Source organism: Tiliqua scincoides, chromosome 1, assembly GCF_035046505.1.
Source record: "Tiliqua scincoides isolate rTilSci1 chromosome 1, rTilSci1.hap2, whole genome shotgun sequence".
Taxonomy (NCBI): domain Eukaryota; kingdom Metazoa; phylum Chordata; class Lepidosauria; order Squamata; family Scincidae; genus Tiliqua; species Tiliqua scincoides.
In genome coordinates this window covers 165,228,489-165,254,664 of record NC_089821.1, presented here as the reverse complement: position 1 = coordinate 165,254,664, position 26,176 = coordinate 165,228,489, and the positions used below count along the sequence as shown (strand labels likewise).

The 26,176-nt window shown below is 42.2% G+C and overlaps 1 protein-coding gene across 1 annotated transcript in view; it reads left to right on the top strand.

Annotated features, from left to right (window-relative positions):
• The window catches only part of TPO (thyroid peroxidase), a 70,104-nt gene that overhangs the window by 22,159 nt on the left and 21,769 nt on the right, over positions 1 to 26,176 (top strand). Inside the window, exons 6-12 of the mRNA XM_066622688.1 lie at positions 3,949 to 4,464; positions 14,026 to 14,284; positions 15,353 to 15,523; positions 16,487 to 16,724; positions 18,513 to 18,721; positions 20,436 to 20,606; positions 24,948 to 25,079. Of these exons, the coding sequence (XP_066478785.1) occupies positions 3,949 to 4,464; positions 14,026 to 14,284; positions 15,353 to 15,523; positions 16,487 to 16,724; positions 18,513 to 18,721; positions 20,436 to 20,606; positions 24,948 to 25,079 (1,696 nt within the window). The remainder of the gene's footprint in view (positions 1 to 3,948; positions 4,465 to 14,025; positions 14,285 to 15,352; positions 15,524 to 16,486; positions 16,725 to 18,512; positions 18,722 to 20,435; positions 20,607 to 24,947; positions 25,080 to 26,176) is intronic.

Below are 26,176 nucleotides of genomic sequence, written 5' to 3'. Positions count from 1 at the left end.
TAATAGGTAAAAAATCCCAACAAGTCTACTCTGATGGTGTCTGAGTTGTAGCCAATGAATGAGGGCAGAAAACAGAGTCATGGTGGATAGCTCAATAAGACATTGACCCAGCAGGCAGCAGTGGTGATGACAAATTCCACACTAGGGGTCTTTAGGAAAGAGATCAAGAAGAACACTGCTAATAGTATTGATAGCACCCCTATTAAAATTGATAGATACTGCCTCATTTGGAATACTTCTTCTGGTTGCAACACTTGCAAAATGACACTGCAGTGCTGGAAAAGGTGGAAAAAAGGAGCAATCAAAATGATCAGAGCCTGGACCATCTTCCATATGAGCAAAGGGTACAGTGCTTCAGTGTTTGGGCCTTTAAAAAGAAAAGACCATTGAGGAGGGACATGAATGAGACACAGAAATTTATGAATGATAGACAGGGAGTAGAGAGAGTTTGTTTCCCTTTCTCAAAACACTAAAACAGTGGCCATCAGACGAAACTGACCGGTGAGAAGCTCAGCATGGGCAAAAGGAGGTACTTCTTCACACAGCTCATAATTACTCTTTGGAATTTGTTGCCACAGGATGTAGTGGTGGCTGATAGCTTGGATGGCTTTAAAAGGGAACTGGACAAATTCATGGAGCATAGGTCTACCAATGGTTTGTAGTCATGATAGCTATGTGCTTCTTACAGGTTCAATGGCAGTATGCATCTGAAAGCAAGTTGCAAAGGAGCAAAGGCAGGAGGTGGGGATGCCTTTTTGCTTGTGGGCTTCAAGCAAGTGGTGGGCCACTGTGCGAAACAGAATGCCAGATTAAGGCTGCAATCCTCTGCACACTTTCCTGGTAGTAAGCCCCATTAAACATAATGGGACTTACTTCTGAGTAGACATGTATTTGGCTTGGGCTATGAATTGGCCTTTTGCTTTATCTTGAAGGGCTTTTCTTGGTAAATTACTTGATAATTTATACTTAGTAAATTACTCTGAAGCTGCCTATATCTTTAGTAGGGATCCAAAACAAGTGGGGAGTGGGGCAAATAATGAATCCAGGAATAATAATAATTATTATTATTTTTATCTGTATGGTGGTTAATTGTGGTCTTTCCTCCCCCTGTTGTGTGATCAAGCTTTTCTACTTGTTGAGGATTCCTGTTGTAGTATTTGTCTCTTTTATTTTTTTGTTATTTGGCTGGATTGTACCCTTTCCAGTGGAAGGGAAGAAGGGGATTACTCAAACCCACCTTAGTTAGATATTGGCAATTAAAACTAAGCATTAGCACAAACAACTGCATTTGCTATACAAGGACATCTGCAAGAGGGATCTGAAGGCCTTAGGAATGGACCTCAACAGGTGGGAAACCCTGGCCTCTGAGCGGCCCGCTTGGAGGCAGGCTGTGCAGCATGGCCTTTCCCAGTTTGAAGAAACACTTGGCCAACAGTCTGAGGCAAAGAGGCAAAAAAGGAAGGCCCATAGCCAGGGAGACAGACCAGGGACAGACTGCACTTGCTCCCAGTGTGGAAGGGATGGTCACTCCCGAATCGGCCTTTTCAGCCACACTAGACGCTGTGCCAGAATCACCATTCAGAGCGCAATACCATAGTCTTTCGAGACTGAAGGTTGCCAACAAAGTGGACATCTCTAACTACCCATGCCCCACTCCTAGTACTTTCATTTGTCTCCCTAGACTGTAACTTCATGAGGACAGAGACCTTTACTAACTGATGAACTGAGGCTTGGTTTCAGTGGTGTTTGAGGCTAAAGTGGGTCACAGCAGTCCCCTCCCTTCCTTTCAGTGGGAAATTAGAATCTGACTCAACAACAAAAAGAATAAAGGAGGCGAACACAATAGCAAGGAACCTGAAGCAAGCACTTGATCAGAGGCAATGAAGGCCATGATTAACCAATGAAATATTCATTTTCAGAATAAAGGAGCACTCCTTGGAACTGTTTCCACTGAACTAATGAGCAAAGAAATGGGATCATTTATAAATCAAACAAGTTTTAATCAGCTTAGGAGATAAGCAAGTATTTAACATAATAGCCTCCTTCTGACAGCATTCTCCACAGTAATGAGTTTTAAGTGTTGCTTTAGAAACAAAACAACAACAAAACAAAAAAGATGGTCTACTGAATACATACCTACAAAAAAAAAAAAAAAAAAGCCATTAAGGCTGCATTCCTATACACACTTCCTTGAGAGTATGTCCCATTGAATTCCGTGGGTTTGACATCTGAGCAGACATACATAGGGTTATGTTGCATGCTACAGATTTTAAAGCTCCATTACAAGTATCTCTTCAGCCTTCATCAGCTCCTTTCTGTTCTGCTTGCATTTTTCCTGTTCAGAGTGTTCCTCCCATTTTCCCCCTTACCTGTATCAACATAAGTGTGTAAGCCTTTGTTTTAAAAAGGACACCCTAAGAAAGAAAGGGATTTAATGGAGTTCCATCACGTTGTACAACAATTGCAAAATGACTATATAGAACTCTCCTTGACTGCCAGAGTGTATACTTAAAAACAACCCTACTTTGAACAGCAAACAGAAGAAAAGATGATGGATTAAGTCAGCCATCTCTGTAAAGATGAGTCTTTCTTTTTTATCACTGACTGCAAAGAGTACCCTTATAGGGGCTATTTTAGCAACCATATTGAGCAGTAGCTCCCTCTGCAGTGATATTAAACACCGAAGAAAGAAATTGTCTCTTTCCAAAGTTTGTACTCTTTGAAATTCACAATTATGTTCCTACAAGATGTTTTAATTGACTGTCCCCTGAGATTACTGACAGCACAATCCTATGCATGCCTACTCAGAAGTAAGTTTCATGAAAGGCAGTAGGACTTACTCCCATGTAAGTGTGTAAATGATTGCAGTTTTGGAGAGTTTTGTTGTCCTATTGTTTCATCACCTGTTAACACTGGGTGGTATGTCTTTAGACAAAACATGCATGTATGTTTGAGAAGCACATTCTATTAATTTTTTTTCCAGATTTTTACACTGCCTTTCCTTTAAGGAGCTCAGGGTGGTTAACATAGTTCCATCCCTCCTTTTGTCCTCACAACAACCCTTTGAGGTAGGTTAGGCTGAAAGAATACAGCATTTGTCTACTGCATCAAGCACTGCACTTGGAAAGAGATCTTCTCTCCTCCCTCAGAAGATTCTCCTGATTGTGAATATGTTGGCTGTTCAACATGTCCAATCATAGGGGAAACTTCGTTCCAGACAAATGTTTTAGGAATGTGTTGGTGCAGGGACCAGATGGAGCTTGCAGGTGCACACATGCTGCCCCCCATTCCTGAATAAGGCTGTAGTTTGACCCTGCACTGCTGCAGTTCGCTACTATGAGATAAAGTGTTACTCTGGGGAACACCTGTCCACCCATGACATGTCCAGCTCACGGAAAATATCTTCACCCAATTTTTGGCAATTCCTCCTCTTCCGTGCTCCATCCCGCATTGTTCCCAAGGGTCCCTGGTCCCTCAGGAGCAATATTTTTGGCAGTGCAGGAGCTGCAGTGGGGAGGAGAGGATGAGAATGTTCTCTTTAGCAGGCTGTGTTCTGCTCATCAAAGTACTACCAAGATGTTCCTGCAATATATGGCAAGATACCTCCATCACTCTGCCCATTAAAATAATGAGTATTTTTATAATAACACAAAGTGGTGTGTAGGAAGCTATGAAGTGAGCTCTAGAATTCAGAAAACGTAAGATGTTAAGACATTCATACCCAAACAGAAAATATCTCATAAGAAGCAACCCAAAGAGTTCACTTCAACAAAGTTTGCACCAGAATATAAAAAGCACATTCTGGTGTAGGAGAGGTTTGTTCCATCCATGGGGGAGTTTGTTCATGTGTTATTATTAGAAGTTATCAAATGCTATGCTATACATTTCCCTCTATGCTAGACCCATCGATAACGTTCCCTATTGAAAGGTGTTCCATTTAACCCACAGGTTTTTGCCAACGATACCTTCTCCATGAGCATGGACTGTTTGCCTTTTTATCGTTCCTCTCCTGCGTGTGCCACTGGTTCTCAGGGTGTTCTCTTAGGAAATGAGTCGGCCATATATCCAAGGCAACAGATTAACAGCTTGAGCTCTTTCCTTGATGCTTCCACAGTTTATAGTAGCACAGCTGCAGTGGAGAACAGACTAAGAAACCTGACAAGTGAAGAAGGCCTCCTGCGGATAAACATGCAACATTCTGACAATGGCTGGGCATACCTTCCTTTTGTTGATCAAGTCCCTTCACCTTGTGCTCAAGATCCCAAAGCAGACAAAGGAGAAAGGATTGAATGTTTTATGGCTGGGGACAGCAGGTCTAGCGAAGTTATTTCATTAGCAACTATCCATACCCTGTGGTTACGGGAGCACAATCACCTGGCTAAAGCGCTGAAGAGCCTTAACCCACAATGGAGTTCTGAAACGGTCTATCAAGAAACTCGCAAAATTGTTGGAGCTCTACATCAGGTAGGCTATGTATTTGAATAGCCTTGAAATTTGAATAGTGACCTTGAAAATAGAGCTTGCACGTGTACTATGGGTAGTATCCAATCTATCACTTCTTCTCTCAGGAACTCCCTCTGTGAACAGACATTCTCTCTGTGAATCAAAAGGGTGTTATGGTTGCGCAAGGCCCCCTTCCATCTGTGCTTCAAGGTAGGGCTGACTTTAAGGCATTTGAAGCAATTGCTCCCAATTGGGCTGCATGCCTAAGGGGACCCTGTGCTAGGGTAATCTCTTTTAGTCTTGTAAGCAATTTTATATTGAAAGGCGCTTAGATCCATTAGCTTCATTAACTCACAGGTACTTTTTAAGCACACATTTTGATTGCTTTCCATTCTACCCTAGACATATCAATATAATAAATAAAGATAAATAAAATATTGCTGTAAGAATCTACAACCCTTGGCTGTGAACCTGGGAACCTGTGAACCTGGCAAAAAAATGTTTCCTATTGGGCCCCACAACTCCTAAGGCCAGCCCTGCTTTAAAGTCTGCCTTGCAGATTTGAAATCCAGATTTGAAGTTCACTGAAGGAGATTCCTGATGGTGGTGGAAGCACTACTTGGGATACTACCCTACGCAGTGGCATCACTAGGGCGGTGGGGCCGCACCCACCGGGTGACATGCACAGGGGAGTGACACCACTATTTCTCAAAAATTTTAAATCTTGGTATTTTTGAATAATACCATCATTTTATATATCAATCAATGTGTAATTTCATGCAGAATACAATGAAACAAACATGTTGAAATATCTCTATTGTATCAAAAGTTATAGCCAAAAAACCAGTGGGGCAAGGCAATGGTACATCACCACGCCCACCGCCCGGGGCATTGCACTGCCCACTGCATGGGAGGAGGTCCATCATAGGGCTGACAAGCTGGACTCCCATGCCAGGTGACACAACCCCTAGTGACACCACTGACCTTATGTGCAAATATGTCCTTACTATCTGGGGCCCTACAGATCGCAGGGTCCCAGATTGTGTATGCAGTCTTTGTACATAACAATTCTTCACAAGGTCAGTTGAATGCTTGTAGGTTTGGAGCAAGGCTGCTGATGCAGTTCTAAGCCACTCGTTCAGAAGACTCCTAGTTATGCGCACCGTCTCTTCTGGGAGGGAAAAAGTGCTTTGATATACAACCAGCATGTTGAAAAGTTGCAACACTTTAAAGAACTGCCCATTATATTATTATTTTAACATCAATCTCTTCATTTCCCACTGTAGATTTTCTGCATAAAACTGTGTTCTGAATTGTATAGATTGAATGCATGGAGGGGAAGCAAGATCATGCCTGCTATCCTTATTCCCAACTACTTATATATTCATGGGCACCATGTGCCCATAGCCTGTGTGTACAGCTTGTACATAGGAAGGCTCTATCCAAGCAATATGAGGGCTTTCTATGAGGTTTCTGACCCATGTGAAAAGGGTTCTTATTTAGTGCTTTTGTTTGTATTTTGATTTTTTTCTTTCTTGAAACCATCTGCTTTCTGATTTATCTGTCAGGTGTGATTGTTGTTTCTTGGTGAATTTACTGTTTGTTTTTTTTACATAATTTGCAAAATTGCATTTTCTAGGCAAATAACGATACTCATTCAAAAGACATTTGAGACTGATGACATACAAACACCTCTGTGTTTAACCATATCAATCGAAGTTATGCTGAAAAGAAGGATGAACATGTTATGTAGGGCATGAGGTGGTCACACTGCAGGGATGGAATTCCTTTGGCTGCTTCCACTCAAACACAGTATGATTGGGACATTTGGGAGAATATGAATTGGAAGAGTATGAGTTCATACATCCCTGGTTCAAACTTCACCTCTGCCATGAACTCAGAAGGTGGCCTTAGGCAAGCCACTCCCTCTCAGCCTCAAGTTTCCCAGCTGCAACCTGGGGATAAGAATATTTACTCAGCATACAGGGCTGCTGTAAGGATTACATCAAGGCAATACACATGAAATGGTTTGCACACTGAAAAAAGTGTATTATGGCCACTCCATGAAGCTAAGGCTACCCAGTGGCTTGCTGTGTGTGTGTGAGAGAGCGAGAGAGAGAGCGAGGGGGGGATTGGTAAATGAATGACTATGAAAAGAAACAGCATAGCAATTTCTCTAGCACAATTGAAAACCCACTCTTTCTAATGTTCATTTAGCTTCCAATACAAGGGAAAAGTTAGATTTAGCAGGCTTTAAGACAAACTTTTCAAAGTAAAATACTGTTAAGTGCACTTTATCCATGTTGATCTAATTACACTAATCCATTGCTCAGAGGGATTGATGCAGGATCCCTTTGATAAGCTTTAGGTTCCCAAGTGCAGTCCCAGTAGCATTCCCAAACAATGGCTTGAGACTGCCATACAGAAAACAGCTGAACGTGGTACTTATTCATTCTGGGCGAAGAGACAGACTGAGCAGTAACAGCTGTGATCAAAGCAACGCATTGCCTCCTGGGAGAGCTTTTAGGTTCCCATGGAAAAAAGCAGCAGGAGAGGCAAAAGAAAGAAAATTAAGTAATAGGAAGGTATTCTGTTGGCTCCAGAACCTATCAGTAATCAGAGCAGTGCTTTGCCTCATCAGGAAATCTGTGCATGTAAGATCTATGCTGAGGATTCAGGCAGACAGGAATTCAAGTCACTGGTCATATCCCAGGGAAGCTTGCATCTCGTTTTGTGAGCCCTTATTTATGTTTGGGAAGTCGATACTTTAGCCACTGGAAGATAGCTTTGTGAAAAGGAATGTGGTCCTTCATAGAGGCCACACTGATAGCAAAAAGATTTCCTCCATCATCTTTCATTTAGAATTCAATATCCAAACAATGAAGTTATGCCACTTTATGTCACTAAGCACGCTAATAGGTGAGATTTCTAGCTAGGATGCAAACAAATAAAATAAAATATTATGCAGTTCATTTAATCTTAATAAAAATCTTGGAACCAGCCTGAACATTAGTCTCCCTTGCAGTTTCTCTATCTGCACTGCGTAAGTCCCTCGGTCTTAAATGTGCTGTCTGCTTAGAATGATTGCCTTGAAAGGTTCAGAATGGTTTTTGGCACTAGTTAGCAGAGAACATATCTGGAAAAAAAAACTGCTTCTGGGCACTCAAATGTTAGTGGCCTGGAATCAGACACTTTATGCCCGCAGACAAAATAACTTCCAAAGGCATCTTCTGGGTATGACTCTGGGCTACTCATCATCTGTCTGAGGATCACAGTTTAATGAGATCGGCCTGTGGCATGTTGAAAATGAGTTGGAGTGGATCTAGCTAGTTCAGGGACTCACATTCCATCTCTATAAATGTAATTCAGCTATTTAGATTATGGAATAAGATGAATAAAGCACCAGCAGCCTCCAGAGTTGGAGTTGCCCAAGCATTCCCACTTCAAACAGTTTTTCTTAGGAACTATAACCTTGAGGGGGAAAAAAACGATTTGGGAAGCTGCAAATATACAAGCATAAAAATACAAACACATCAAAAGGGAAAAACACAGGTGACTCTGCCCATTCTTTGCATTCTTAACTTTGCATTCAAAGTTAGAAAGCTTGCAAAAAGTAACTATTTGCCAAAAGTAAATTCAAATTTTTCAACAAATATTTGAAGTATTTGAGAAAAAAGGGGGAAAGCATTTTTTTACATCTATAATCCATGCAAATGGTTTTAGTAAGTATTTACACAGTAGGGTTTATTTATACATTAGTATAAATAAATGTGTGCATTAAGGGATCAATCCTAACTAACAACTCAATCGTATTTGGGTCTTATGCCGCCAGAATGCTTGTTCTGATGGTAGAAGGCCCTTTATGGCTGTTGCAAAAGCTGCCAATCCCAGTCCCCTTGGGCCCTCTCTGTCCTCCCTTCACCAAACTTACCTGGTCTTGTGGGTATCCTTCTCTCTGTCAGTGGGCAGACGTCCTTCTCTCCTGCCAATGAGTCAGCTAGAAGTGCTGACACAAAGCGCTTTACGGTGCTTTTGCAACAGAGCATGCCAGCAGAACGTGTATTTTGCCAGCATAAAGAATAGGATTAGACCATAAACTTCCCAACTGGCACATTTCCTTGCACCTAAGTAAACATATACATTGCATTCCTACATGCTTATATGAATATAGCTTCAAATGGAGGGACAGTTATTAATGAATTGTTTTTAATTGGGCCAGCCGGCATGTAGAATTGAAAGCTAAAACGTGCCCACTCTCCCAAGCATGACTGCTAGATAACCAGTACTGAAATAAGTTGTGGAGGTTGGGCAGTGGCAGTGCTTGGCCGGCTGCATCCACAGTGAATTCCTGAGCATTGCATTGCATCAGAACACGGAACCTGACATTTTGGTGTGTTGTTATGGCCTCAGGGAGCTCAAATGCTCATTTTCTTTACACACTTCCAACAGGAAGGCTGTCTGTGAAAGATACAATCTTAACTTCACTCTGGGTCTCATTTAATTAATAAAAGATCAGGGTAACCCAGTTGGCAATTTGCTCTTCCAGCCCAAGTGCCTTTCATTTTCTAGGGCACTTGTACTGATGATCAGACTGGGGGAAGTTCACTGCTTGCAGGAGACTTTCGATTTCTATTCCAGGATATTCCATCTGCTGTCCTCTCAGTTGGATCTGCTCTATTCAGGTCACAATTGTATTGTAAAGGTGAAAGTCTGGGTTTTTTTTTACCAGAACCGAATGTCTCCTAAGGTACAATACAGACCATTTCTTGCAGCAAAGATAGCCTGAAGTGGACTTCTCTTTCCTTTGGAAGTAAGGCAGCATCTTAAATTGTGCCCACTGTGGATAGCCCTGCTCTGAAGGGACTCTTGGGAACCTTGTGTCGAAATACTGACTCTTAATATAAAGAAATAGCCTGATCATGCTAGTCATTGGTCCATTAGTTCACTCTCTTACTTCCACAGTGCCTGGTGTCAGATATTTTGCAGGTTCATTCCCAAACAATGGGGGAATAGTGTATGCAGGGTAGAGAAATACTGTCACTGAAGATTGATCAAAGCAGCTCCAAATACTTAGTGCCCTGCTTTAAAAACAAAGCAAAGAAAAAATGCCAGGAAATTAGTGTCACTGAACTTGTCAATTGTTTGATTGGATAATGCTGCTAAGTTCTGACTGGTGATTGAAGGCCCAATCCTGTCCAATTTTCTAGCACTGGTGCAGCTGCAATGCAGCCCCAAGGTAAGGGAACACATGTTCCCATACCCTAAGGGGGCCTCTGTGACTGCTGCCCCACCACAAGATGCAGTGCATGCCCCGTTGGCACAGCTGCACCAGCACTGGAAGATTGGATATTTGCCCAGCCATAACTAGGATGAGTGGTGAATATTGCCAGTAAATTTTCAGAAGAAAAGACTGCTGGCTTATATTTAAAAACAGATAATGGAAAATCGCATATCTTTGTGTTTTTCCTGTTAGATTATATACAGTCACTGCAATGTCCCTTGACAGTTGTTGGCATAAGCAATTAAAACAAAAAAGACCAGACCAGAGACACTAAGGCTTCCTCAGGGAATTTCCTGCCAGTTCACTGTTCCCCACAGCAACAGTAGCACCATGCAGGGTGCTTTTGGGGTAGAGAAGTATGCGACTTTGATATGCCTTCAATTAGTATGGTAGTTTTTTTTTTTTTGGGGGGGGGGGTGTTATACACTGCAGTTGCTTTGTTAATCCATTTAGACCAGCAGCAATTGGTGTGGGAATCAACACTATCCACTCATGTGGATAGTTGGTGCTGTGGGCTGAATCAATGTGTCTGTCACTTGAAAATGCAGGACTTTTATTTCAATTACGTTGACTTTATACATTAACAGGAGAATCAAGAGTTGCCAACAGTCACTGCAAGTAGAATAACCAGCAGTACAGATAGGGTAGAAAATAGAGACACCTGTCCCAGATACAATTTAAATAGGGGGCACAAAATAGGCATTAAAAAATCCATGTAATGTATTGATGGTTACTAAAATAAGGTTAAATTTTGCAATATTTTTTTGTTTTCAGTTTGAAATAATTGGGCATATTTTCAAAGTCTAGCAGACATCAACTATCACCAAAAGGTTTGTGAGTGTTAGCAATACCCTGAAATATCTACAGTCGCATTTACATCATCCCAGTTATTACTTATCACCTCCCAGAGTAGGACTATTCATATGTTGCATGCAATAAACATATAGTATCATTATGCAGGTACACATTTTCCTGTATGCAAGAACAGGGCTTTTAGAACCAGTGGACAAGGACCACCTTAACAAGCTGTTGCTGACAAGGGTCAGTATCTGGCCCTTCAAAAGAGGTTCAAGTTGGGATAGGAGGATGCTGAACGGAGGCAGTAGCGATTGAGAAAAGTCTTTTGCCGCAGAGACAGCTTTGTAGCAAGCCACCCACTCCTCAGCACAGCACATAAGTCTGGTGGCAGCATTACTTAAAAAGTGGTACCTACAAAGATGATACTCAGAAAAGCTGTACTTGCAAAAAACAAAATAAAACAAAAAAGAGTTGACATGCCCCGATGCAGAGTACATCTCAAGTATGCCGTTGTACATGCACTGACATAAAGCAATGCATATACAGATGTACAATCATTGTACTCTGTACACAGACTATACATGTGTTGAGCAAAATGTGTGAATACAGCCTTGTGTCATTCTAGGGTAACCTACTGCATTTCAGCATTTTCAAAACTGTTGGTTCTGACCCAATTTTTGGTGGGTCGTGAAACTGATAGGGCAGATTAGGCTGTATGCTGCTACTTGGGAGGGGAGAGCAGTGCACTGTTGCCCAATCACTATTAAAGCCACATCCCTTGGCATTTATAAATCAGGCAGCAATCTCTAGGGCCTCTAGAAGGTTTGAGAACCACTGGTCTAAATCATCAAATTTGTTGGTATATGTATACTATTGATTGCACAGGCTGGGTGTCAAGTTTCCTAGTTCTGGCACTGGAAATAACATTGAAAATGTATCTACAGTAGTTTAATCTTAGAGGTGAGCACTAGCAATCAGCAGCACCAAGGTGTTTGATTGCTCTCTACAAATGAGCTTAAAGGACATCTATGCTCATACAGCCAGCAAACCTAATGATTTGGCAGACATTGTGTAGGGAAACTGAACCTTAAAATCAAATGTGCCGTTTCTTAATAATATATCATATTTCAGGTAGCCACTTTGCTGTCTGAGCATAGTTAATTTACAAAGAGCATAATTGGAAGCTGAAAGTAATTAGGCTGGGAAGCCAAGCTAGCCTCTCTCGAGTTAAGACTGGGAGCTTAGAGAAAGCCACATCTTCTGCAGTTTGTCAGAATTTGCCTTTTGGGATGGAAAAAAAAATACATCCACCCACCCAAAATAATGAAACACATTATCTGATGAAACTATTTTATTCCTGCCAGATTTTTCAATATGCACTATATCAAAGTGTATAGTGTATTTGTCCGTTCAGTTTATTGCATATTATATCAAACCTCTCATGTATTTTATTAGTTCTCTATACTTCATATTTATTCCATTATCCTTTATTAAGTCCAATGTAATCTTAAATCTGCAGTGCAGTTTTCATTTTATCCATTGCAATATATCATTTCCTCTCTTTTGATCAGTATTACTTATAAGCTTTTTCTATATGCTCAATAAGCCTATTACATTAGAAAAGCATTTGCTAGGGAACACTTTTCAGCATTTCTGTAACAAATGGTATATTTTAGGAGGCTATAGATTGGCTGTAGATAGGTATAAATGGGTCTATCCAAGGGATTTTGTGAGGAAGTTATCTTTAAATTCTGTCATTATGACATGCAGGAAAGAAGCTTGCTATCAAAAGCTTATGACTAATAATGCAATCAAGAACAAGATACCTAAATTGAGTTTTTTTCAGTGCCTTTATGAGCGTGGGCTCATGGTGAATGAACTTTATCACTATTGATTGTGCCTAAAAAGACATTTGATGGAGATCAACAATTTGACAAAAGAACCTTACTATTCCTTGACAGCCCTAACCTTTGAAACATGATACCTATCAGAATTTGTGGGCAGGACAAAGATACTTCTAAACAGTTTTGAACCAGCCTGACAATTCTGAATTGGGATTGAGAAAGACAGAAAGCTATGAATTGCTTGAAGGTAAATTGGTTGAAGTCTCAACTTTACATCTTTGAGGAATCTGATGCAGGTGTATTGGCTTTGCTTCTTGCTTATATGAGTCTCCTTCCAATATTCTCTTCTAGTATATAACAACTATTGTAAAGATATTGTAAGTCAACATACTTTTCTCATTGTCTCTCAGTCAAAGGAAGCTAAACCTTTCATGAACCTGACCCATGGACATCAACCCTTTGGGAAGAATTGGTTCAAATTCTTCATTGCCCAAGTGATAGGAAATTCCAAGGCAGCTTTAAAGAGTGACTTTCATTGTGAGAACAGAGTCTTGTGAAGACTTGTGGCATTTTTATTATGCATGCCAGCATCAAACTCCAGAAGACATATTTGCCTGTTCCAAAGTCTCTTTGCTTTGTCATATACAAATGGTACAAACTGTTCTTTTACTAAGCTATAAATATGTGTGGATTCAGGTACTTCCCACAATGAGTTTTGGGTAAAGACTGCTTTGATGGACCATTAAGATACAGCTGTTCTTGAGCAAACATGTCGTGTGGTAGAGTACATATGAAAATGAACTGTCATTTATTATTGGTTGGGTGAATTTGCCCTCATTTCTAATGTCAACCATAGTGTCATGGTGAAATTTATGTGGCCTGTTTCATATACACAGCCCAATGCTGGTGGAACAAGCATTCTGGCAATGTAGGCTGGCTTATGGCAGTTGCAAATAACTCTCTGGAAGTGTGCAGAGTCATGCACTGCTGGAGCACTAGTGGGGAGGTCAGAGCCTTCCCCCATGTGCCAGTCAACACCCAAAGATCCGCCAACTCAGGTAGGGTAGTGAAGGAGGCAGAACAAAGCAAGGGGAAGACGGAACAGAGCTGGGGCAGGACAGGAGCGGAGCAGAATTGAGGCAGGGGAGCAGATCTGGGAGGGGCAGGTTTGGCTGCAGCAGCTGAAACCAAACACTACTCCTGGTCTTGATCCCACGGCACAGGCCCACATAGACCTGCACCAGTGATTTCGCAATTGCTGTCCCTCACAGGATGCAGCAGTAGCCATACTGGCTTTGCTGCATCAGTGGGGAAGAAGGGAGGATAGGATTAGGCTGACAATGTTTTTGCTGTTGGAAAATGGAATTGTTTTTCTGACTATCTGTATACAGATGTTTTGCTGAAACCCATTTACCATCCCAATGTACCATCTTCAGTCAGAGAGTACTGAACTACATGGATTGTAAATAGGGTGTGCTCCCTTTTGAGAACAGAATGCAAATTGACTCTTGTTGCAAGTGGACTCCCCAGTAGGCATGCAGGCCAAGCCTGCTCTCCAGAATTCACAGTTGGAGAGCATAATCATATGCTTTGAAGTACTTCCTGCTTAATTAGTGCTGCTAATACTTGCTGAAATAAGATTTTCTTTTCTTTTTTTAGATAATTACCATAAGAGACTACGTCCCAAAAGTCATCGGTCCAGATGCTTTTAACAAATACATTGGTCCTTATAAAGGTTACAGTCACTCAATCAATCCCACAGTAGCCAACGTATTTGCTACAGCAGCCTTTCGCTTTGCCCATACTGCAATTCATCCAGTAATAAAGAGACTCAATGCAGCGTATGAAAGTGACCCTAATCTTCCTAATCTTTGGTTGCATGAAGTTTTTTTCACTCCCTGGAGACTGATTAAAGAAGGTACCTTCTTGAGAGCGATTACATCTTTTTTGCATTATAGCAAAGCTATTACTAATTGAAATCATGTAAAAGCTAGGGACAGTTTGTTTATTTTCTTCATTATTCCAATAGCATACATATACAGAAGAAGTGCTGTGACGCTTTTGTGACACGGATGTCCGTGGCCTTTGCTGGGCTCAGAGGGCCCTCCAGAGTGGAAGGGAGCACCACCAGAGGGTGTGGGGGCAGGCCTTCACCCAGATCTGCAGTTTCAGGTAACAGAAACTGTATCTGTCACCTGAAACTGCGAATTTGGGTGAACGCCTACCCCCACACCCTCTGATGGTGCTCCCCTCCACTCCAGAGGGCCCTCTGAGCCCAGCAGAGGACATGGATGTCCGTCTGCAGCCTCTGTTGGGCTTAGACTGAACTTGGTAGCTCAAAACACATGACTTCTGGTTTCATGGAGAAACAGGAAGTGATGTTTTTAATTCCTTATAAGGTACTAGGGGGCCTGGGGAAAGCATGGAAAATGTCACTTCTAGATTCTCCATGAAACCAGAAGTTACGTGTTTTGAGCTGTTGATCTCAATCTGAGCCTGGCAGAAGCTATGGACGGATGTCCGCAGCTTCTGCTGGGTTCAGAGGGCCCTTTGGAGGGACAAGGAGCGGAGCTCCCCTCCCCTCTGGAGGGGGCACATGCGGGGGGTGCCCACGTGCCCCAATCAGCAGGTAACTGAATATAGAGGCCCTCCTACGTGTGTGTGAGAGAGAGAGAAGTGTAACATAAAGTTGCTATAAATATCTCTAGGGAATCCAAATTCTTATTTTTCATACAATTTATGCTTAATATGTTTCTATCGTTTGCATAACATAATTCAGTAAAAAGTTGTAATAGCTTCAAGTCATTATTTTTGGATATTTTAATCACAAAGTTTACTCAAAGTTGTTTAAAATATATTAGGGGCAATGCGGAGAAAATTAAGCAGCTCTAGTAACATTAAAATCAATAGGATTTAGCAGTTAACCATAACTAGGTTGTACTTTAGATGATGAATTACCAGCTTTACCTTGTTTTTGTTGTCCAAGGTGGTTTAGATCCCTGGCTAAGAGGAATTCTGGCAACTGCTGCAAAGCTACAGGTACAAGATCAACTAATGAATGAGGAGTTAACAAGGAAGCTCTTCATACTGTCAAATAATGGCTCCTTGGATTTAGCATCCTTAGATTTACAACGTGGACGTGATCATGGGCTCCCAGGTCTATTGCCTTTTCTTTTTTAAAACCAAAAATTGTCTTCTATACTATGAATTATGATCTCCTGGATGACACATGCTGTGTATTTCTCGAACCATTTGAGATAAGATTAGTCAGAGATGTGTAAACTTCTTGGCAGTTAAGATGGTTTAATAAATTTATCTGAATGAGATATGGGTTAGTAATTAATTAACAATTAATTAATAATTAGTTAGTAATTAATTCTCCAGTGGCTGCACTGGCTGCCCATTCATTTCCGGGCCCAATTCAAGGTGCTGGTATTGACCTTTAAAGCCCTATACTGCTCTGGACCAGGGTATCTTAGAGATCGCCTGCTCCCGTACAATCCGGCTCACCCTCTCAGGTCATCAGAGAAGGCCTTTTTACAAGTGCCGCCGCCTAGGGAGGTACGTGGGGCGGCTGCAAGAAACAGGGCCTTCTCAGTAGTGGCACCAACGCTATGGAACTCCCTTCCCCTTGACTTAAGAATGGCTCCCTCTCTTGAGACCTTTCGGCAAGGCCTGAAGACCCTTCTGTTTAAACAGGCCTTCTGAGTTCTTGGCCTTTTAACATCTTTTTAACATCTTTTAATATTTTTTACAGGCCTGATTCTTTTATGCTGCTGCTCTATGCTCTTTTTACCTATTTTTTTTACTGACTGCTGTTTTTAGTATGTGTTAAAATGTTTTTATTTGTTTTTAAATTGTTTTTAATATGTTGTAAGCCGCCTTGAGTCCCTTCGGGGAGAAAGGCGGGGTAGAAATAAAGTTATTATTATTATTATTATTAACAACAGCATAGTAGCAGCTATAGGCTAGACCAGCCATTCTCAACATTTTTTTTTTTTTTTGCTACAACCCCTTAAGAGTCTGTTACAGCCCCTTTAAGAAAAGACAGGTCCCGGGGGTAGTAAAAACATCCCAAAAGTAGGCTGAGCATTTGACTCATACTCAACAATATTTATAGGTTACAATGACTGGCGAGAATTCTGTGGCTTGCCAAGACTCAGGACAGAAACGGATTTAACCACGACAATAACGAAGCGGAAAGTTGTTGAAAAAATCATGGAACTTTACAGCAACCCCAACAACATTGATGTCTGGCTAGGAGGTATCGTGGAAAACATTTTACCAGATGCTAGAACTGGTCCCCTATTTGCTTGTATAATTGGAAAGCAAATGAAAGCACTGAGAGATGGTGACCGGTAAGTAAATGAACATTGTTTCTTTATTTCACATGTTTTGGCATTTAGGTGCAGTGTAAGACAGCAGCTTTTGAATTTGTATGTTGGGCTACCTAGGTACTCAGACAGGAACCAAGGTAATAGCTCTTCATACTCTTCTGGATGCTGCTGGCTTAAATGGTTTTAATAACTCATCAGAGAGAGTATGTCTTTGGCTGTGTCTACTTGCTGCTGTTTTTTATTACGTTTAATCATATTGTAAGCCACCATGGATCCCTAAAGGGAACAGACAGAACAGGCATTTCCTAATAAAAAGTAGACTGAGCCTGTGCTTGTATTCTAGTGCTAGGTGAAAGAACTGTGCAGGGTAGGGCCAATTCCCATAGCTGCTGCTGCTGCCATGTGGCCACCAACCATCCTGTCTTCCAAGACTCAACAGAACCTGCAGGAGATGCTAGAGAAGGACATACATGTTTTTCAGTGTGTCACCCTACCAAATGTGAAATGGAGAGCTGAAGCTGAACTGAGCAATCTGGTTCCTTGTATGTGGATGATACAGTCTCAGCAGGCACACTTAGCAGTGCAAAAAGGGCTGCTGATTTTGGGTCCAAAAAGTTCTGTCTTGCTCAGAATGCTGGCTTTTATGCAAAAGACTGGCCAGGCCATAGACCGGCCAGGTTGGTAACTAGCTCTCTGCCTGTTAAAATTGGTTAAAATTCCCCCTATACAGTTTAACAGCTGAACATTGGTAATCTGCACACAATTAAAGAGTTCAGTGTTCAAAGGTTATTATAATTTATTATAATTATATCACTTTTGATCCCAATAGAGCAAAGTATTTCTGAGAACTAGTTGCACAGTATGTGAAAGGGACTTTACTCACAACAAAACCAGCTGTCTGATCCAGCCTGCATTTTCATGTCTTTCCTAAATAATCTTTCAAGAACATTCTTTCTTATCACACTCTGTGAGTTGTTTGAAAAAGTTCATCCATGAAATTCTTTCTACCTTTTAGCCAGAGCAAAGTGCTAAACTCTGTTGCAAAACAATAAGGACCTTGAACTCCTAGTGACTCCACAGTTTGTGGAGTAATGCACTCCCGACCTCTTTTATTATTTTTTGAACAACTGTCTACATTTTGTCAAGCAGAATTTTAAGTTGGGTTGCATTCTTGTGAAATGAAATAGAGGTACAGCAAATTTTCTTCTGATATACTATCAAATCTCTCTGCTATGGGGATACACCAATTTTATAATCTGATACTGTCCATTTATGAGAAGCAGTAACCACAGACAAACCACAGTCACTTCTCAGTGCAATATATAATCAAAACTATTTTGGCAAATTCTAAAATTGCTCTTCCAATATACAGAGCATAGTTCCAAATCAACATTCTCATCACATTGGAGGTGGTGGTGGTGGTGGTGGTGGTAGTAGTAGTAGTAGTAGTAGTAGTAGTAGTGGTAGAATCAATAATATTTATATATTGCTTTTCAACAAAAAGTAGTTCACAGAGTGGTTTTCCTGGCAAAAAAAATCAATAAATGGTTCCCTGTCCACAAAGGGCTCACAATCTAAATAAAGATGCAGAACAGACATCAATAACAGCCACTGAAAATGATGCCATGTTGTGGTGAAGAGGGACATTTGCTCTCCCCCTGACAAATATGACAGGACCCCACTTTGCCCAGTGAGCAAGGGTATTAGGCTCACTTATCAGGTCAGTGAGCTTAGGTGAACCTAAACCTATTCTAGACTGAGGTCCACACTATTGCCTTACCTTGTTGTTTCTGTTTTGCTGCTGCACAGGTTTTGGTGGGAAAATGCAAATGTTTTCACAGAAGCTCAAAGGCGTGAACTCAGAAAATATTCATTATCCAGATTAATTTGTGATAACACAGGCCTCACTGCAGTACCTCATGATGCTTTCATCCTGGCAAACTTTCCTAAAGGTTTTGAGCGTTGTGACAATATTCCCAGCATTAATTTAGAAGCTTGGCAGGAGACCCTTCAGCCAGGTAATTCAAAGAATGAAAACATCTTCTATTCAGTCAACAATATTGGGAGCACTTGGAAATTGGAAACATGCTGAAAACGTTGGTGAGAGAGGTCCTTGATTGCATCTTGCTATCACGCTGTAATTCTTTTCTGTACTGCATGAAAAGAATGTGCAGTTTGCAGAAGGAGCATTTCTCAAAATCAGCAACTTCCAAGAATTCTCAGGTCAGTGGTCCCCAAAGGCCCTAGAGGCTGCTGCCTGGTTTGTAAATGCCAAGGGGTGTGGCTATAATGGTGTCTGGGCAGCAGTGGTCCCCCCAAGTAGGAGGTTGTTTAACCCTTGATGCACACAGCCTAATCTGCCCTGTCAGTTTCACAGATTGGATCATGAACCACTGGTGGGTCCGGACCCACAGTTTGAGAGCCACTGTCCCAGGCTAATAAGCTTGAAGCATAACCTAATGAACTGGAACTATGGCACAATCCTATACTTACCTTACGCTGCCAGAGGGGCTGTAAAGCTGTATTGCTGTAAAGTACATTGCGACTGCTGTATTACTGTTAAGAACACTGAACTGCTGCCAGATCCACTTTGTCCCCCGACGTGCCCCTGTTACACCCCCATCCACCCACTACCCATCCCACTGCTAATATACTCCCCCAATAGTGTCTGGGCATTCTGGCGGCATACACCCACAATCGCCAGCCATTGGTATCATTCATGGCACGAGTCGCTGCTGCATCAGCAGCACCAATGGAGAGCGACTTTTGCTGATGAAAGGTACCCACAGGACTGGGCTGCTAATCACAGCAAATTCATTTAGTACATGACCAGCGCTATCAGGATAAGCTAGATACTTGCCTATAAGTCGATCCCACAGATAAGTCAAGGGCAGGTTTTTAGAAAAAAATTATGGAATTTTCTATGATCCCCAAATAGGTCAGGGGTTAAACTTAGGGGCGTGTCTGGCTATAGTTTTGTCTGATTTTACCCGAGGCCAGATCCTGAAAAGTAACCTACCACTAATTGTTACCTAAAAACTGTAGTATCTAATTTATTTAAAGCATAGTAAAATATCATAAAATTTTTATTCTTTTTTAAATTCTGGTCTTCACCACCTTTTTGTAAACACTATCAGTGCACTGTAAACAACATACCAGTAAAACAGTGGTTCCCAACCTGGTAGTCATGTACTCCCAGGGACACTCAACAGGACCTTTAAGGGTACTTGAAAAAGAATGGAATAATGGCAAAAAAAAAAAAAAAAGGCAGGTTGTGCTCCAGAATGCCTTGCAAGGACCAGCAAGGCAGGAAGGGAGTTAGCTAGTTGGCTGTGAAAGCCCCACCAATAGCCAGTTTTTGGTTATCAATTCATCTATGAACCAGTGATTGAAAACCAGCACAGTAAAAAAGCTGAAACATAATATGGAAAGTGATCAATCACCGATAATTTCTCAGGACACTTCTGGTGCAAAACTGTGATAAATACATAAAGTCTGGGCTTTCGTATGGAGGAGATGAGAGCTTGTATTATTAATTACAAACATTTTGCTAATATGAAGGATACAATTTATGGAAATGGGCTGCCAAGGGATATGCAAGTGAAAAAGGTTGGGAACCACTGCAGGAGATCCATGAATCAAATCCACCTTTAACGTGTCTGGTGATTGGGTCCTAACTATTTTCATTCTTCCCAGTTTTAAATGTTGGTCATTTTCTGTTTACATTTTTAGCATTGACTTGTGGTTTGCCAACAAGAATAGAACACGGTGACTTTGTTCATTGCTCAGAGGCAGGACAATCCATGGTTACCTATTCATGCCACCAGGGATACAAGCTACAAGGAGAAGAACAATTGTACTGTTCAAAAGGGGGATGGAATTCAGAGCCACCAGTCTGCCAAGGTGCTTTTAAAAATGTCTGCTATTGTTCAGCAAGGTCAGCAAGAATAGAATTGCCATTTTAGAATGCTGAAAGATTATTCAATTTTATACAAGGTTCAGTAAACTTGTATGCTATTGTCTACTGTGAAAACTCATTAATCTTCTGAGGTCATTGTCGATGCTGCCATAAAGTTTTTTATTTTGGAGCTAACTATCCTTGCCATTTCCTATTGTAGAGCACGGATTCCACCTATTCCAAGGCAGTTGTACATTTATTGGGATGAAATGCAAACTAAATTAAGAAGTATTTTGAAAAGATACTTCTGTGTCCTAGACGAGGAGATTCAGGGCCCAATCCTATGGGCTGCAGAGCCAGCACTCTACCATCACTGCTGGCCAAAACTATCGCAAAAAGTCCCATAAGGCACTGTTGTAAAAGACTGTTGCAAAAAGTGCTGTAAGGCACTCTCGTGCCAGAGGTACTGTCTGGCACACCATTTGTGCTGGGCCCAGTGTCAGTTGGTGCAGGGCCACAGCGCCAGAGAACAAACGGCAAGGGGCTCCTGGTGATAAATTCTACTGCCGGTTGGCTGCAGGCCTTTTTGGGGTGGGAAGGGTAGAGAGGGGGCAGAACTGGGCTGGCGAAGGGTGAGGGGAAGGGAGAAGTGGGCCCTTGAAGGGGGTGGAGATGGTGGCAGGCTTTGCTTCCAATTTCTAACCCTCTCCTGGGCTGGAAAACCCAACACGGGTCTCCTCGATTCTGTGCCCACTCAATAGTGGGCACAGATCCAAGGAGACCCATTGGGGCCACCTGGCTGCTACATGGGGCAAGGGAAAGTTTGTTCCCTTACCCTGAGGAGACCTGATGTTGCTTCCCTGCCCCATTGGATGCAACAGTCACCATTTCGGCACCGCTGCAGCCCTGAACACTAGGGAAGCATAGGATTGGTCTGTAACTCCCATCCCTGTCAGCTCAGTGCCCAGCAATGGAGAGCACCAGAGAGCCTAGGACACATAAGTAAACAACATTTTTACTTACCTCCATAGTCTCTTGCACACACAGACATGCATAAAGATCACCTCTGCAAACATCCTTCTACTTCATGTATCTGAGAGCTACTGGAGAGAATGTTCCACGTCTCCCAGAATGCGACTAAAATGAGCAAGCTCCTGACAAAACATATTCTTGATCTCATTTGAGAGAAACATGGATTAAAAGGAAGCAAGAGGGTAACAAGAATAACAGGATGCTGTAATGCCCCCAGAGAATCTGCATGAGGGTGGCAGGGGACTAAAATTTCATAAAAATATTTTCCTAAAGATAGGAATAGAAATGCACAGCTCTTTCTCAGGAAGGAAAGGCATTCTTCTTCTTACTTGCATCTTTTTCAAGCATACCTTGATGCATCTTGGAAATACAGGAATATAGACCAGAAGTCGCCAGGGAGGGGAGAATCCACTTAACTGATTTTTTTCAGCCAGACATTTATTTGGCTGCTTCATTGTCACAGTTGGGAAAACAAAAGAAGAAGCAGTGTTAATTCTGAAGCAGGCCTCATCAGTAATCAAATCCAGAACTCTTGGCGGAAGGTAATGTTGGGCTTTGGGAACAAGTCCTCCCATATTATTGATTAGCTGGATGGATCCTGTCTCTAAACATTCCAGGTACTCGGAGAAGGAAGGTATGAATGCATTTAACATATTTATTTGAAAACACTTATACTCTGCTTGTCCTGTCATAACGGGAAAGCCCAAGCAGGTTACAACAAGAAAAAAATTTTTTAAACCATAACGCAACATGAGACAGAATAGTTGAAAACTACAGAAGCAAACTGGCAATTAAAAACCACACATCTTCAAAGCAGAGGAGAGCACAAATTAAATCAGAATGCTGGCACAGAGGAGGCAGTCCTAACATCAGCGAGGAGTAAATGCCTTATGCTGCAACAGAGAGAACCTTATCACAGGTTGCTGCCAAGCATATCCCCAGAGGTAACAGTCCCCACAACTGAGCCTCCCTTAATGACCTTACAGGGCAGGCAGATTCAGAAGGGAAGAGGCTTAGACTTGTGTGCCAGCTGCTCTTCCTTAGATCAGTCAGACCTGGCTCTGAATTTGTTCAAAGGCACTGCAGTTCTTTAGGCTTTACACGCCTTCAACTCATTTACAGCAAGTGCCCAGGTTCATGCATATTCAACCTTGAAAGAACTTCAGGGAGAGAAGTTTAACAATATATTTTTTTAAGAAGATATTCTCACAGGTAGTGAATTTATTTGCATGCAACCACTATAGTTGATACTTAATGAAATCTGTTTATCAGTAGTTTTTGGAAGATAGCCAGAATCAGTTAATGATATACCTAAAATGAAAAAAAAAACAAAACTGTAGCCATTTATTTCATTCACATCTTATGTATCCTCTGATTTCCATTCACCTAAATACCACACAAAGAAACAAAGCTATTGCATGAATTATAATAAATCTGCATTAATGCAGTGCCTTAGCTACAGGGGGGCAGCTCAGTAAGTCTGCAGGCGCCGCCATGTAAGTGGCCCTTCCCACTCGCCATCAGAGCCATTCTGGGCAGCGACAGCAATGCGCAGGAGCTCCTGCATGTTGCCATCATTGCCCAGAATGGCTCTGATGGCAAGTGGGAAGGGCTGCTTACATAACGTGTTACGGGGCCTGCGGTACTTACCGCACCACCTCCCCTGTACCTGCACCACTGCTTTAATGTTCAGGCAACAAAATGAATTGATAAATTGCACAAATTATTCCAGTTTCTGTTAATTCATTTGATCCAAACTGTGATCTATCCACTGCATGGCAACAAAGCTATAATGTTAAGTGCACTGAACAAAAAAAAGGGGGGGAAATGACTTGAGTGGCTGATAGTTGGATTTTTACAGTATAAAGCTCTTCCTTTGTTCCATATAATTATGCAGTATTGTATAACCATTCTTACATGCAGTGACCAAGATTAAAAATAAATCAAGCAAAAACAGGATTGAACAGATTTTGGTCCATTTGGCTCAGTATTATCTGACTGGCACAGAGGGTCTCCAGGGTTTCAGACAGAAGGTCTTTCCCAGCCTTACCTGGAGATGCCATGTATACAACATAAGGCCCCCTGCAAAGTAATTATTCTGCTGCTGAGCAACAGCCGTAAGGACTGCAGCCTCAGAGCCCAACCCTATACCTATCTACTCAATGGGGCTTACTCCCAGGTAAGTGTGGATAGGATTGCAGCCTGCATCTCTGTTCTGTCTTGGGGTGCCTTATGTACAACCTCATTCAGAGATGCTGCCATGCAAAGATGCATCACAATGCCCTCCCCTTGCATTATGCCAGCTGCCTGCAAAAATTCAACCAGACATAGACAGTGAGCTTCATGCTGTGCCTCATACTGTGCCGAGACAGGACAACTCTGAGTGGTTCAGCCTACAATATCTGGGAAGCCTCTGGAGCTGCCAGACCCCCAAGCTTGCCAAATTAAAATAATTTCATCTCTGAGCAGAGGCTTCAGAATCTGTTCTATACTCCTGGCTATACTGTAAACTGGCAGTATTTCCTGTGACTCTGGAAGATTATTCTGCAGAACAGATTCTGGAATAGCAGGCAGTTCTTCTTATGCCTCGATAAACTGTGTATAAATATCCATCTTCCTGGAATATATACTGCAGAGTTCATCTTACCGTGCTTCAAACAGCTGTATCCTAAAATAGTGTGCAACGTTATGCTTTGTGATGTTGTATTAGTTAACTTTTGATCAACACTCTTGATTATTCTTTTTGTGCTGGTTCAATACTGTGCCCAGTTTTGGCTCTTCTGTCCCATAGGCCTGACCTTGCTGCCTTTTCTAGCTGAGCCCATTTGAGTTTAATGGGGCTCAGCTGATCACCCACAGCACTTTTCTTCCCCTCAGCCCCACTAGCAGCAGCCCCTGTTGATTTCAGCAGGTTGCTGAATGGGGGCTGGGCTAAGAATACCAGCATGCAAATATGGGGGCCTTAGTCCAAGCTTGGGTGGTGATGAGCTCCAGAACATCAATGCTCCCACCTCCTCACAGCTAGATATGAGGACGAATTTGCTGGTTGTAATAGCTGCCCAGTCCTAGAATAGTCTGCCTTGAGCAGTTGTAGATATCCCTTATCAGAGGTTTTCAAGCAGAGGCTGGGTGGCTGTCAGGAATGCTGAGCAATTGCCTAGCATTTGGCTAGATGACCTTCAAGATCCCTTCCAACTCTAACATTCTGTGAGTTTAAGTCTTAGAATCAGGCTTCTAGGACTCAGGCTTCTAGAAATATCTATCTGCTTCTATTTTGTAACAAAAATTTTTATTATTATTCTGTTTCTCTGTAGACATCAATGAATGTGAAAACAAATCCAACCCCCCATGTCACTCCTCTGCAAAATGTGGGAACACTAAAGGAAGCTTCCATTGTTTCTGTACAGATCCCTACGTGCTGGCAAAAGATGGGAAGACATGCACAGGTAAAATGGACTGCACTCTTTTGTCTGTTAAAACTCTGTTTTTTATCATAAAATGATGAGGAAATATCAATTTGTTATATAAACATGTAAGTCACTCAATAGTTACAGTCACGTCTACGATGCCACTGATTTTCAAACTATCATATTTTAGTTATAAACAGCCAGTGACCACAACACAAAAACTCACTGGCAGCCCAATCCTGATGGCATGTTATGCCTCTGGAACAAGTGTTCCAGCAGCGTAACGGGCTTTCCAGTTGTCACGAAAGGCAACACGCAGTGTGTGGGCTGGCTGCTACAGGAAACAGCAAGCAGCTCGCTCTGCATGGCTATAGACACTGAACACCTGCTGCCCCAGGTAAGATCATGCAAGGGGTAGGATCATGCATGGAGGGAGGCAGGGAGAGAGGATGGTTAAGGGCAGGGGTTGGGTAGACTGGAGAGGAAGGGGGAATTGGGCATGTGAAGAGGGTGGGTTCAGCAGCAGTGGCCTCCACTGAATCAAAACTCTGTTCCTGGGCCTGATCCTTCTTCATGGATCCAAATGGACCTGTGCCAGCTATATAGCTAGCACAGGCCCAAGTAGACCCTTCGGGTCAGCAGAGACCCAGGACAAGGAAACAAATGTCCCTAGGAGGCCACCAAAGACCAAACCTCCCCCTCAGGATGCAGCGGACACCATGTTGGCCCCTTATGTTTTGTGCTAATTTTTTTTACAATACTCTAGGACATGGTTTGGTTAAAAATTTTGAGGGCAGGATGAATGTGGGTTTCATTAAGAGCATGGCTTTTTAGCCCAATCCCATTTTGACGTTGTGCTGCCAGAACTGATGTTGTGGCAGTGCAAGGCTCTTTGAAGGAATGTGAAAGCTGGGCCACCATCATGTGCTTCTGGGCCGCTGCTGCAATTGGGCAGAGCTGCAGCATGTGCACCAGCAGCTCCCGGAAACTCCATCACTCTTGACAAGTGGCAAGGGTGTGCTGTGGACAGCAAGGTGTAGGAAGACTTTTGAGAGGGGAGGGCAAGGGGCAAATCCCAGCAGCACCAATGTGTGCCAGGATTCTATCCCCTCTTTTTGAATCTGCCCTGCCCTTTT